Source organism: Chelonia mydas, chromosome 6 (assembly GCF_015237465.2).
Source record: "Chelonia mydas isolate rCheMyd1 chromosome 6, rCheMyd1.pri.v2, whole genome shotgun sequence".
Lineage (NCBI taxonomy): Eukaryota > Metazoa > Chordata > Testudines > Cheloniidae > Chelonia > Chelonia mydas.
Window position 1 is genome coordinate 89,851,524 of NC_051246.2, and position 14,378 is coordinate 89,865,901.

The window sequence follows — 14,378 nt, forward strand, 5'->3', positions numbered from 1 at the left end:
ACCATAGCAGACTGAACATAGCTTCTGTAATACAACCATTAACTGCTTCTAAACACTCTCCTTTTGATGAACAAAAGGTGAGATCTACAAAGGGACTTAAATATTTCAATGCTGAGTGTCACAGTGCTTAATTTTTAGGTACCTAGACAATCACAGGGACAACATTGATCCACACAGCCTGAGTTAGGTGCTTAGGTTCCTTATACAATGAATGGGGAGAGAGATAAAGCAGCTAAGAGTGTGATTTACAGAAGCCAGCATAATAGATGGGGAGCCACCTACGATAGCCAATGGGAGATGATGACAGGGATGTGTGCTAAACTCTGCCTCTCTCTGAAATAGGTGCCTAAATCCAGGCTGTGCCTATCTCTGTTTAGCAATCCATGAAAGGTATCACTCAACACCTGGAGGCAGGTGGCTTAGGTGCCTATGCTATTCCTTGAGGGGATGAGTTAGGTGCTTCAGCCACACAAAATGTGTGGTGCCAGCAATGATAGTTCCCGCCTTATAACTTTTAGCTGAGTGGTTAGAGCATTTGCCTGGAATGTGAGAGATTCAAATTCAATTCCCCCCACTGTGCCTGAGGGGGAGAAAGGATTTGAACAGGGGTCTTCCACCTCTGAGTGTTTCAACCACTGATCTATCCAATATTCTGATGAGAGATGTCCTCACCTTCTGCTGAAGCTGTTCTATTGTGGATAAATAATGAAAAAGTGATGAGAAAGGCAGGACTGGATCTGAGGTTTCCCACATGGCTGCCATAACCACCAGAACAGAATCATTCCCTCTCTAGTCCAAACATAAGAACTGGTAGTATTAGAACAAACACTGTCTGATTTCTCTCACTGACCCTGCCACAAACTCCACTCTCCAAGAATTCCAAAACATGATGAGAAACACCATTCCACTGTAACATAATTGTCCTTCACTCAAGGTGGATTGTATGATGGGGGGGGAAGTAACAGCAACAGAAGAGTTTGTATACCAAGTAGTGAAGGCTTCGGGGACATCTGTTCTCAGCTGCAGTGGTGGGGGGCCTGCCACCAGAGAAGGGGTCAGGTTCATGGCTGGTGAAGCACAGCTGATTGGGGGGAGTTTTGGATGTCTCAGTATGCAAATTGTGGGACAGATCTACAACAGCCTAAATGGCTACTAACTTCTACCAACAACGTAGCTTTTCCCATTCAAAAAACTAGGAAATTTAATGGCAAACAATTCCTATGTTAATGCAGAGTTAAAAGGTTGCTTGGTAGTACGTCATCACCTTTCAAAATGCTGAATTGAGCAAAACTCATGCATCCCATAAACAAACATACCATTATTCTGTCAACCCCTGCAGTTGCTGAAATGTACAAGCTCTTCACCTCCTTTTACAATCCATTCACTCTCACCCACAGGATTCTAGCTAACACTATTAAAGAACAAAAAGGGAGGGGAAAAGTTGCCCACTCTACCATACTTCAGGTTTTCAATTCCAACTTTAAAGATTTTTAAAATACATCTGTCATAAATATAAAGGAAAGGGTAACCACCTTTCTGTGTACAGTGCTATAAAATCCCTCCTGGCCAGAGGCAAAATCCTTTCACCTGTAAAGGGTTAAGAAGCTAAAGTAACCTCGCTGACACCTGACCCAAAATGGCCAATGAGGGGACAAGAGTCTTTCAAATCTGGAGGGGGGGGGACGACAAAGGGTTTGGTCTGTCTGTGTGATGCTTTTGCCAGGAACAGATCAGGAATGCAGCCTTCCAACTCCTGTAAAGTTAGTAAGTAATCTAGCTAGAAAATGCGTTAGATTTTCTTTGTTTAATGGCTTGTAAAATAAGCTGTGCTGGAGGGAATGTGTATTCCTGTTTTTGTGTCTTTTTGTAACTTAAGGTTTTGCCTAGAGGGATTCTCTGTGTTTTGAATCTGATTACCCTGTAAGGTATTTACCATCCTGATTTTACAAAACTGCTATAAAACGGGAGATCCAGGTTACGCTACAGATGGATGTAATCCGCCCTTCTGGCAGTGCATAAGCATCTCCAGTGGTTCTAGTTCCCAAACCAGATGAGGAAGATATGATTTTGCGTGGACTACCATAAGCTAAATGCTGTATCTCGCCCAGACAACTATCCAATGCCATGCACAAATGAACTGTTAAAAAAACTGGGACGGGCCCAGTTCATCTCTACCTTGGACTTAACCAAGGGGTACTGGCAGGTACCACTAGATCAATCCGCCAAGGAAAGGTCAGCCTTCGTCACACATGTCGGGCTGTATGAATTTAATGTGCTCCCTTTCAGGCTGCGAAATGCACCCGCCACCTTCCAAAAACTTGTAGATGGTCTCCTAGCGAGATTGGGAAAATATGCAGTCGCCTACCTTGACAATGTGGCCATATTTTCAGATTCCTGGGCAGAACACCTGGAACACCTACAAAAAGTCTTTGAGCGCATAAGGGAGGCAGGACTAACTGTTAAGGCTAAGAAGTGTCAAATAGGCCTAAACAGAGTGACTTACCTTCGACACCAGGTGGGTCAAGGAACTATCAACCCCCTACAGGCCAAAGTGGATGCTATCCAAAAGTGGCCTGTCCCAAAGTAAAAAAAACAGGTCCAATCCTTCTTAGGCTTGGCCGGATATTAAGGTGATTTGTACCGTACTACAGCCAAATTGCCGCCCCACTGACAGACCTAACCAAAAAGAAATAGCCAAATGCAGTTCAAGGGACTGAACAGTGTCAGAAGGCCTTTAACCAGCTTAAAGCGACACTCATGTCTGACCCTGTGCTAAGGGCCCCAGACTTTGACAAACCATTCCTAGTAACCACAGATCCGTCCAAGCGTGGTGTGGGAGCAGTCTTAATGCAGGAAGGACTGAATCAAGAGTTCCATCCTGTCGTGTTTCTCAGCAAAAAGCTGTCTGAGAGGAAAAGCCACTGGTCAATCAGTGAAAAGGAATGTTACGCCATTGTCTACGCTCTGGAAAAGCTACGCCCATACGTTTGGGGACGGCGTTTCCACCTGCAAACCAACAATGCTGCGCTACAGTGGCTTCATACCGCCAAGGGAAATAAAAAACTTATTCGGTGGCGTTTAGCTCTCCAAATTTTGATTTCAACATACAACACATTTCAGGAGCTTCTAACAAAGTGGCTGATGCACTCTCCTGTGAAAGTTTCCCAGAATCAACGGGTTCAAATTGTCCTTAAGATGTGGAAAATATTGTTAGTCTTTATACAGTTAGTAGTATATTTAGAGATGCATGTGTCTTATTAACTCTTGTTTTCTCCTAAAGCTCCAGGAAGAAATCACAGCCAGCGTTTCCCCCTATCTGGGGGGGGGCGGCGCGTGTCGTAAATATAAAGGAAAGGGTAACCACCTTTCTGTATACAGTGCTATAAAATCCCTCCTGGCCAGAGGCAAAACTCTTTCACCTGTAAAGGGTTAAGAAGCTAAGGTAACCCCACTGGCACCTGACCCAAAATGGCCAACGAGGGGACAAGATTCTTTTAAATCTGGAGGGGGGGAAGGGTTTGGTCTGTCTGTGTGATGCTTTTGCCAGGAACAGATCAGGAATGCAAGCCTTACAACTTCTGTAAAGTTAGTAAATAATCTAGCTAGAAAATGCGTTAGATTTTGTTTTGTTTAATGGCTTGTAAAATAAGCTGTGCTGTTTTTGTGTCTTTTTGTAACTTAAGGTTTTGCCTAGAGGGATCCTCTATGTTTTGAATCTGATTACCCTGTAAGGTATTTACCACCCTGATTTTACAAAGGTGATTCTTTTACCTTTTCTTTAGTTAAAATTCTTCTTTTAAGAACCTGATTAATTTTTCATTGTTCTTAAGATCCAAGGGTTTAGGTCTGTGTTCACCTGTACCAATTGGTAAGAATTATTATCAAGCCTTCCCCAGGAGAGAGTGTGTAGGGCTTGGGGGGGGGGGATATTTTGGGGGAAGATGTCTCTAAGTGGGCTCTTTTCCTGTTCTTTATTTAAAACGCTTGGTGGTGGCAGCGTACTGTTCAAGGACAAGGCAAAGCTTGTACCTTGGGGAAGTTTTTAACCTAAACTGGTAAGAATAAGCTTAGGGGGTCTTTCATGCAGGTCCTCACATCTTTACCCTAGAGTTCAGAGTGGGGAAGGAACCTTCACAACATCTTCCTGCAATCTTCATCATAGAGCAATCTAGTAACTGAAATGCATGTATTTCTGTTAAAGTTATTTAATCAATTGAATGTGTATTGTAGTGGATATTTAAATCATAGAATATCAGGGTTGGAAGGGACCTCAGGAAGTCATCTAGTCCAATGCCCTGCTCAAAGCAGGACCAATCCCCAATTTTTTTTTTTGGCCCCCATCCCTAAATGGCCCCCTCAAGGATTGAACACACAACCCTGGGTTTAGGAGGCCAATGCTTAAACCACTGAGCTATCCCTCCCCCAATGTCTTAGTACATACCAAGATACTAATATCGTGTTAAACTATTTTTATTAAGTTAATATTTACTTTACATAATGCAGGAATTTTGCTGCATGCTGCTATAATTTATAAGGTATACAGGTGAAGCTAAATGAATCAAGACATGTTTAGTGTACACAGGGTTTTTTAAAAAGGGCAGATACACAGATCTGAACATGTTCTACATCTTCTGTATCATCACCTGAAATTTACCTGCAAAGAAAAGCAGAATCGAGTTACAAAATATCAGTATTATCTGCAAATCCTTCCAACGGCAGCAACTTCTCATAGTTGCTTTGTTCAAAAGAGCTAGAAGGAGACAGTGCAGTCCTCTTCTTCACCAGTAAAACAAATCTAGCCATTCTACTACATTTGTTAAACCCAGTTAAAAGTATTTTTACAAGTTTGTCTGTGTTCAAAGGTGCATCCATTTCATTTTAAATCTGTTAAAAACAAAAACAATTTAAACTAGTGCAAAGCCCTGTGGGAACACACTTAAAGCCCATTATGTCACCACCCCTTCTAGTGGTTTCATGTAAATATTGAAGAGGAGTGGAGACTGGGTAGTTTGTCAGTAACTACATATACCATGTTCATTTTGCAGGCGATAATCCAAGTTGTACTAAAACGGGTTCTCAAACTGGGGGTTGGGACCTCTCAGGGGGTCACAAGGCTATTACATGGGGGGGTCGCGAGCAGTCAGCCTCCACCCCAAACCCCGCTTTGCCTCCGGCATTTATAATGGTGTTAAATATATAAAAACTTGTTTTTAATTTATAAGGGGGGGGTCACACTCAGAGACTTGCTATGTGAGGGGGTCACCAGCAAAAAAGTTTGAGAACCACTAAAAAAGTTAAATCCCATTGGCACCTGGAATTCTACAAAATTAGTAGTCATTTTCTAGAGGTAGAAGATATTCAAACAGCAATTCTCAACCTCATTTGGTTGGAATCTTCCCCTTCTTTCCCCTACTGCCACATCCTGGCTTGATTGCTGCTTCTCATTTTCCCCAGTCTTTCTTTTCTATGTATTTTTCTTGGTTTTGCTTTTCATTTTATAATTATGTTTTTTCTTTGTGCTAGCCTTCTCTGCTCTTTCAATAGAACAACCTTCAATAATACTCAAAATAAGCCATTTCCTGACATCCACACTTAGTACAGCTTTAAATTCTAGTCCTACACTGAACACTTGAACAGTGATGAAGTAGATAAAGAAACCTATTAAATGATCTTACAACAGTTGTCTAATCTGAGATGTACTCACATGCAGGCATTGCTGAAACTTCAGCTGTCACAATACTCTTTATTCCCAGATTTGATAAGCCACCTCTGATTAGTCCACAAGTGAATGCCAGATACTAAACATAAAATTACATTTTATTTTATGTCAGCATCATTGAAAATGAAGTTTACAATAAAAGTATACTAGCATTGTATCACAATCTAACTACAAATGCATAAAAACAGCCTATGTGGTAGTTCTGGTTTTGTTTCAGCATTTGAGCACATGCTAACATTTTGCAAGACATTTGGCCAGAGGGTATATAAACTTCATACCAGAATACGAAGGGAGTGATTTTAAACTCGAGACACCTGCTGGCAAATCAGAGCTTAGCTTATCCTGAGAAAATGGGTAAATGTTATGAACTTAAAGATATCTCCAAATATTTTTACAGAAAAATGTATAAAATAGAAAACAGTATCTCAAGCAGACTAGACAGAAAGAGGCTAATCTCCCAAGACTCTATCCAGTATTATAAAGATCCATAGTCATGGCTTAGGTTAAGAGATCAAAAGCTATCATCTAAGAGCTATTCATAGTATATTATAATTGAATAGAGCATACTATTTCTGACATCCACTCTGACCAAAACCATTTCAGAGCAGCAGAGTCTCTGCTGAGCCACTGATGTAACTTATCTAACCTATTATGTTAGATACAGTATTTAAATTAATACAACTAAGAGCTATTTATAAAAATCTGATGGAAGATATTTCTTATAAAAATGTAATATCTTTGAAAGCTTGTTTTGAGCATCACTTTAGTATAATCTCACCATCTGTTGGGAATTAGGAGAAAAGGAATGGTAGAGAAAGACAGGAAGGTTCCTGATAATACATGCTTTCTACTAAAGGAAAAGAAAAAAGTTTTGAGAGGCTAATAGTCACTCCCATTTCAGTATTCCCCATAGAGCAAGGTGTGTTGTTTGTTGATGTTCCACTCACAGGCAGATCAGAAGAGACCCCTGTGCAGACCTAGCTCTGTCAGACAAGCCACTCAAACTTGACACAGCTAAACTTCAAAATGACCATGATTATTTCCTGACCCACCAGTCACATTCACTGTACCTAAATATAATAGAAAACATTACTGATATCTAGTCTAACACTTAACACTTACAAAGAAAATACTTCAAACGCATTTTTGTACCTTTTCTATCCACACAACTCCAGTCATAAGAATTTGTACAATTGAATCAAGATAATACAGATCTAAAACTGCTAATTTTCTAGGCTACAGCTGAAGAATACCTTAGGTGCATATTCTAAATACTGTTTTCCTGTAGACATCTGAGTCAAGAGACGAAATTTGTTGTCCTGAAGTACATAGATACCCTATAGGAAAAGAAATTTTTCCTTTAGCAGGATATTTAGCAACATATTGTAATCAAGGTTTTTGGAGAGAATCAGTTCATCTTTTTGTAAGAGATATTTACAAATACAGAGAAATTTTTTCAGATTGAAACAGAAAACTGGATCTACACTATATATAAAGAATAAAGAGCAGAAAGTTTAAACTGAATTTTTTCTTTAAGTTTTATAAAATAAAATTTAAAAACGAACCATAGAAAAGATACTTCAAATTGCAAGTTTATACAAAACCACAATATTACATTAATACATGTTATCAATTTGCTGATAAGAAGTGTATAACGTTTTCTTAAGATACTTTCTTTGTATTTAGAATCCTGTAATGTACCCAGGTTCGCAAAGCATATTCATTGTTGTGCATATCTAACTTAGTTTTGGCACAAATCTTTCAAGGGTTAAAGTTGTGAAGCTGGGATTTGCCTGATGACTTACATGTAATTGGGAGAAGTCTTTCTAGTGCTGTAGAATAATTTTAACAGCAGCTCTGATGTATTAAATTTTGTTTTTTGTTAATATTTTAATATTTGTTCATTTTAATACTTAAGAAACTGTAAATTTTTTCTCCACTACTTTCCCCCAAAATAATTTAAGAATAAAAAGTCATTGGAGAGGATATGGACATGAGTTACTCCCTGATATGAACAGCATAAAAGAGGATTCTAATAATTCATCTCTGCACATATTAAAAAGGTGCCCACATAACTTTATGTAACAGAAAGTATAAAAAAAGAGCACAGGCTGATCTAAGCATGCAATGAAAATGTCTCCAAGTTTAATTTCTGGCTGTAAGAGGTAAGGATGATTCTGTCAATTTATAACCTAACATTACTTGAAATGAATTTAAAGGTATATATAAAACTGACATTGTTTAAGGCTCTGCTATTACAGATCTCAAATATTTTTGGAATATAATAACTATTAGAACAAAGAACAAATTATTCAATTTGAGTATACAGTTTCTAATCTGCAAGCATTCCTTGTTAAATTATATTGGTGATAAAATACCCACTGGAAGTTAAATACTTTACAGAGTTTACCTTTTGCAGCCATTTCTTCCTCATACAAGTCTCCCATCCCTAATTTTATCATGAGAATTGTGCCATATCATGGATTATTGGAAAGAAAAAACAGAGATTTGAGGCTCTAACAATGAAAGCAGCTGTTTACATGATTCTGCTATAGCTCTGAGAACTGGCTAGCTCCACAGAGGAAGGGACATGGATACAGAGCCATATCAGTGGGATGCCAATTTGCAGTGAAATTTTGTCAACTGTTTCATACAAAATGTGTTTAGCCGGGTGGAAGTATTTCAAATGGCAACATTCAAAAGCATACACTAATGACTTCAAAGTAAAAATGGTTCAAGGAACTCATTCTAGAGAAATATTATGCAGGCAGTTTGAGATAGCATGTATGACAATTGCTTTCTATTAAATGATTCATCAGGTATGTAAAAATGTGTTGTACAACAACAAAACTCAATCACAATTGCCATCTCCATTTTTGGACTGTGTACTTGCATTGGGTCTGTTGGTGCAGCGGTACTACAAAGAATGTTTAGGGGACTGCAGGCATTTAGGCTCAGATCCTCAAAGGTATTTAAGCAGCTATTGATTTTAATGAAAGTTAGAAGCCTAAATTTCTTTGATGATCTGGGCATTTAGTCTTTTAAAATGGCAAAAGACTATAACATCACTCTAAGCTTTTATTACAGCCAAGTCTACATTATAACACCACTCCAATATTTATTATAGTCAAGTCTGCATTGAAAGTAGTATCTAAAACATTTCTTTTTAACTAAGGACAGCTACTTTTTAAACTAAGACCATATAAAGAAAAAGGTTATCCCTGATGGAAAATGTGTATGATTAATTTCAGACCAAGACAAACTAAAGCAATATTATTATTCCTTCAAAATAATAAAATGTTTATAACAAGCTTCACAAATTAACTCTTATGCTGCAGTATCAATACCTGATGATTGGTCCTTAAATTATCAATTTGCTTTTTGAATACAGTAGTCCAAAAATCTTTGCAGATGAACTTCATAATATCTAACTCATCCTTGAATCTGGCAGTGTCTTTGGTAAACCTAAGAAGAGAACAGAAATGGTTAGGTTGATTTTGTTCAAGTAAACGCAGGTGTTCAGTGACTTTCTCAATTGACCACATGTCAAGTAAATGACCAAAAAAAGCTATATGCAACATTGGTTGAGATTTAAGTATATAACACAGTCAGAAAATTCAAATATTAGACTCCCTTGACCACTGTCACTCATGTACGCATAGTATTGTGTGTTGCTTTTATGTTATCTTAATACCTATGCATGATGTGGCAAAATTATGGTGGGACCAATATCTTTGAATTCACTAACTTTAATCCTGGGGAAAGAATGGCTGACAGGGATGCAGGAAGGATTCAAAGCACTGAGTATTAAGGTAGAGCAGACAAGCAAAGTTAATGTTTGCACGTGATGCTTCAGATGTATGCACCAGCAACTGTGTTAAAATAATTGTCAGACGACAACATACTGCTCACACATGGTATACTATTGGATGTTTACTATTATTTTCAAAACAAAAATTCCATCAAATATGGCAAAAGAACTAGTCCCTAGAGACAAACACATACCCTTTCACTTGCCGCACCTTCCTAAAAAGAGTGATTCTGGGGGCACTTATTTTTAATAATTGTTTTTCCATCCCTCTATATAGTTTACCTCCAGCTGCCCCTCACTAGCATTATTTGTTCATATACATACATATATACACACACACACTATATATACATACATATACATATATACACATACACACACACACATATATATATATACACACACACCTATACGTTTAGGAAAGGGGATTTAAAACAAAAAACAAAAAAAACAAACCATCAACGAAACCCAAAAAGTGAGGAAACTAAAATCCTTAGATTCAGCATGGAGTTCACTTGAGTAAACTATAAGTGAATCACATTCCTAAAGGAAAAAAAAAACAGGAAGACAAGAAAAATAATACAGTATGGTTAAATGGCAAGGTTCAGGAAGGTCAAAGAGGCATCCTTAAGAAATGGGAAATTTGACCCTACTGCAACCAAGAGCAAGGAGCATAACCTGTGGCAGATAAAATGTATGATGTAAATTAGGAGGGCTAAAAGGGATTTTGAAAAACAAATACCAGAAAAAACAAGAAATTAATGAAGTATATCAAAAGTGGTAAGCCTGTCAGAGAAGCAGTAAGTCTGGTGGGCTATAAGGGAGTAAGGTCTTGTCTACACTACACAGTTTTGTCAGCAAAAGGCAGCTTTTGTCGACAAAAATAGTGGAGGTATACACACTAAAATGTTCCTCCTGCCGACAAAACTCTCCTGCTTTGCTGACAAAATAAAACCACCTCAATGAGAGGTGTAGAGCTTTTTGCGGCAAAGTTAGATCGAAAAAGCATCAGTGTAGATGTCACCGTAACTGTCCTCCAAGAAGTATCCCACAATGGCCACCATGACCACTCTGCTCACTGTTTTGAACTCTGCTGCCCTGCATCCAGCTACATAGGTATGCACCCCTCCCCTTTAAAACCCCAGGAAGTTTTGAAACTGCTCAGCTAGAGAACTCCCATAGCTACTGCCCAGCTGAACATGCTGGTTTCTGGCAGCAAACGCACTCCTGCCTGGACTATAGGGAAGGAGGTGGATCTCCTTGGTCTGTGGGGAGAGGAGGCTGTGGGAGAATTCAGTGGGAATCACTGAATCAAAACATTAATGCGGAATCCTGCTCTCCCTGGCACTAGGACCACAGCGGCAGGCAGGCAGGGCGGGCTGCTGCTACTGGGGGTGTGGGGGAAGAGACTTGTGCTGTACTGAGCCAGGGAGTGAGATGGGGGGCTGATGTCAGGGCGTCCCCTTCCCCTTGTTAGTGTACTGGTCTCTGCTGAGCTGGGGGTATAAGGGGACACCAGCTATCTGTGCACCACCAGCTTCTGCCTCAGGATTGGATGCTTCCGGCTGCTATCTGAACTTAAGGAGACAGCATGCCAACACTCACTCTCCCCCAACACACACTCGGTCTCTCTCTCACATGCACACACCCCCAACACATACTCTGTCTCTCTCTCATACACACACTCCCTGCCACACACACATATACACTTCTGTGGGTTTGTGTTAGTGTTTAGCAATATCAGTTTGGTCATATTACCGAGTGCTACTTTAAAAAGTGATTTAAAATGTGTTACTTTTCGAGCACACACTGCAATCATTAGATGGTTCATAGAAAGGTGCAAACAAACAATGCCAGGCTCAGCACACTACAGCAACACACATTACTGTGGATCAGTGTTAATATGCTCCTTCAAGGCATCCCCCAGCCAAATAGCCCCCCATTGGGCTCCTCCAAATAGCCTTGTGTTCGGAACACACAGCACAATACTGAACAGCAGTGCAGGAGCCATGCTTTCTGACAGAGATGATTAGGTTGCACGTTACCGGGAAAGTTGAAAAGCGGTTAGCAATCTAGTAGGATGCCCACTAAACAATGGGATTGAGAAACTTTCATCATGTGATGCTGTATTTGTCCCCATGAGGCACCCTTCCCAAAGCACCCTGCAGCCAGTTGCACAGTGGAATAGCTACCCACAGTGCCCTGCTCTCTGTATCGATGCAGATGCAAAAGTTGCTATTGTGGATGCACTCAACTGACACAAAGAGTGTAGTGTGGACATGCCACAGCAGTTTAACTACAGCAATGGCTGTATGTCAGCGTAACTTGCGTCGACAAAACTCTGTAGTGTAGACAAAGCCTAAAAGGCACAATTCATGAGGAAAAGGACATTAGAGTAACTATGTAATGTGTTTGCCTCAGTCTTTACATATACTTATCTCCACCGCATCCTATCTTCAGATAATAAATATGAACCATAAGAGAATGAGGTGTCGAAACAGAAGGTGCTAGAACAAGTGACAATTAAAGAACTATAAATCACCTGTGCTAGATTGCATTCATCCAAGAATTATGGATGATTTTAAGTTGAAGTAGATGGACTGCTAACAAAAGTATTCAATCATCCATTAAAGTCAGCTACTCTAACCAAAGGTCTGAAGGTACCAAAGGCCTGAAGATACTGTACCAAAGGTCTGAAGGTGAGCTGACATTGTCTCTCTCTTTAAAAAAGCACTAGAAGTGATGCTATAAAGTACAGTCCTGTAAACCTTACTTCAATACCAAAAATTCATGGAGGGCTCCAGTCCACACAGTATATCTGGGGAAAGAGTTGCAAGGGGGGGGGGGGGGGGGGGGGGAGAGACAGCAAAGTGAGACATGGGGGGAGGCGGCTAGGCTATAGGATGACTTTTTAAAATCTCACCATTCTTACCTTTCAATTAATCCTTGTCCTACTCTAAACCCCATATTTTCCAGTTTAGTGATGCATCGTCCATTTTCCTAGAAGATACAAAAGTTAAATTTTCATATTCTGTTAAAGCCAGTTTTGTAGCACGGGTGTATAGGGAAAATAAGAACACATCCATCCCAAATGGCTTCAAGCTATAGACTACAATATGCTATTTCAGCTCGTGCTCCTCCCCTGCAAACACATGCTAATAGTAAGATCTGGCCAGCCGGCTCTCCTGAAAGATTTTACAAAAGAATCAGATATTTTGAGTTCAGGAAATAAACTTGTTCATGTTTTTCTTTCTCTAGCTTCGGGCAGGACAGCGCCAGGCTGGGCTTTGCCCCACGGTACTCCCGGCACCCAGAGGCCCTGGTGGGACAGGGGTTTGCTCCGGGCACAGGCATCGTGCCAAGCAGGGGCGTAGGGACCAGCTGGATAAGGAACCCCCGGGAGACCGCCCGCAGGCCAAGGCGTGCGAGTGCCCGTGAACAGCGGTCTCCGCCCCGCCGGCAGTCCCCGCCTCACCCCCTCGCCGTGCTCCGCGGCCCGGTACAGCCCAGACACCATCTCGTTGTGCAGCAGCAGGAACAGCGTCTCGTCCGCCATCTCCGGCCTGGTCATGCCGGGGGCTGGAGGACAGGGCCCGGCCTCGCGCTGCCTCCCCGGCTCCTTCCTTCCCAGACCGGGCCCCGGCCGCTCCGGGAAGCAGCGCGGCCTCAGTGCCAAGGCAACGGGCGGCTTCCGGGCAGGGGCGGGGCTTCCCGCTGTCAGACTCCGAGGGCCCCGCCCCCCGGGAGAAAAGCGTAAGGGGCGGGCGTAGCGCGCTGCGCAATGCGGCGCAAAGGAGGGGGAGGCGAGGCCCGGGGTTGCAAAGTTAGAATGAGGGGATGCAGTCCCAGGAGGAAGAGGATGCTGGGTGTGAAACTTGTGGACTACTTTAATGTCAGATATTCTAAAATATTGAGGTCCTTTTTCTCCCTATAGCCTAGGTATAATGGCTCCCCTTTATACCCATGCCCTGCCCGTGGTCTCACTCGTGTTTTAAACTGGCACACGAGTAGCTTTACCGGCTCTGAAAGCTGTTATAGACATTCTGCCGATATCGTTTGGTCAATGGCATTTTAACTTTTTTTTTTAAGCTAATGCCAGTAACAGAGTTCTCTTTGTGGCAGATACTCATTATAAAGGGGACAAATCGCAGTCTACAGGAGAAAAATCTTGGCAGCTCTAGGGTGTGTGTGGGTTGGGGAAGGATACAAGCTGGATGTAAATTTATAATGGCACCTTCTACCTCTGCAGATACAGCTGGGATTAAACTAAGGATGATGTCAGAGATGCAGTAGAAACTTACTTTTCCGATGAAGTGGGCTGTAGCCCACGAAAGCTTGTGCTCTAATAAAGGTTAGTCTCTAAGGTGCCACAAGTCCTCCTGTTCTTTTTACTTTTCTTTCTTCACATTTATCTTATCACTTCACCCTTCACCTAAACTTCGCACACCACCACAAAGCCAAATCCATCAAGTCCCTACGGCATACGGAGCAAGAGAGATTTTCATTTCATGCTAATTCTGTGAGCATGCCGCAGACCTGGATGCAGTAAAAGAACCTAAACAGCGGGAACCTAGATTAGCAAATAAGGAATTTTACAGCCAGATCAGAGACACTTGGCTACCCGGCTCATTGCGCGCTACAAAACCCTGGGCAATGAGCAGGAGGCTTGAGCAGGGAGCTCTCTGCACGGCCGGCAGAACTGTGCCGGGGATGACCTGCCCCCGCCAATCACGCTGCAACCGACGGGCGAGGGGCCGTGGCGGTGCAGGGTGGCGGGCGCACACCGGAGCAGGGCAGGCTGTGAAGTGGCGGCGCTCTAAAGGCTGCACTGGGAAGGACGGGACAACA

At 41.5% G+C, this 14,378-nt stretch overlaps 1 protein-coding gene across 2 annotated transcripts; it reads right to left on the reverse strand.

Annotated features, from left to right (window-relative positions):
* Window positions 1-4,454: 4,454 nt before the first annotated feature.
* On the reverse strand, window positions 4,455-14,332 carry TRAPPC6B (trafficking protein particle complex subunit 6B). 2 transcript variants are annotated; one of them, XM_007065238.4, is made up of 6 exons: window positions 13,006-14,332; window positions 12,463-12,530; window positions 9,067-9,184; window positions 6,973-7,056; window positions 5,705-5,798; window positions 4,455-4,654 (listed from the first exon to the last, which is right to left on the reverse strand). In XM_007065238.4, exons 1-6 carry the CDS (start codon window positions 13,099-13,101, stop codon window positions 4,623-4,625), a joined length of 492 nt encoding a protein of 163 aa, XP_007065300.1. In that variant the 5' UTR covers window positions 13,102-14,332; the 3' UTR covers window positions 4,455-4,622. The 2 variants fall into 2 exon arrangements, with proteins under 2 accessions (XP_007065300.1, XP_027683430.1); XM_027827629.3 differs by having other exon boundaries at window positions 4,455-4,884.
* Window positions 14,333-14,378: the final 46 nt, after the last annotated feature.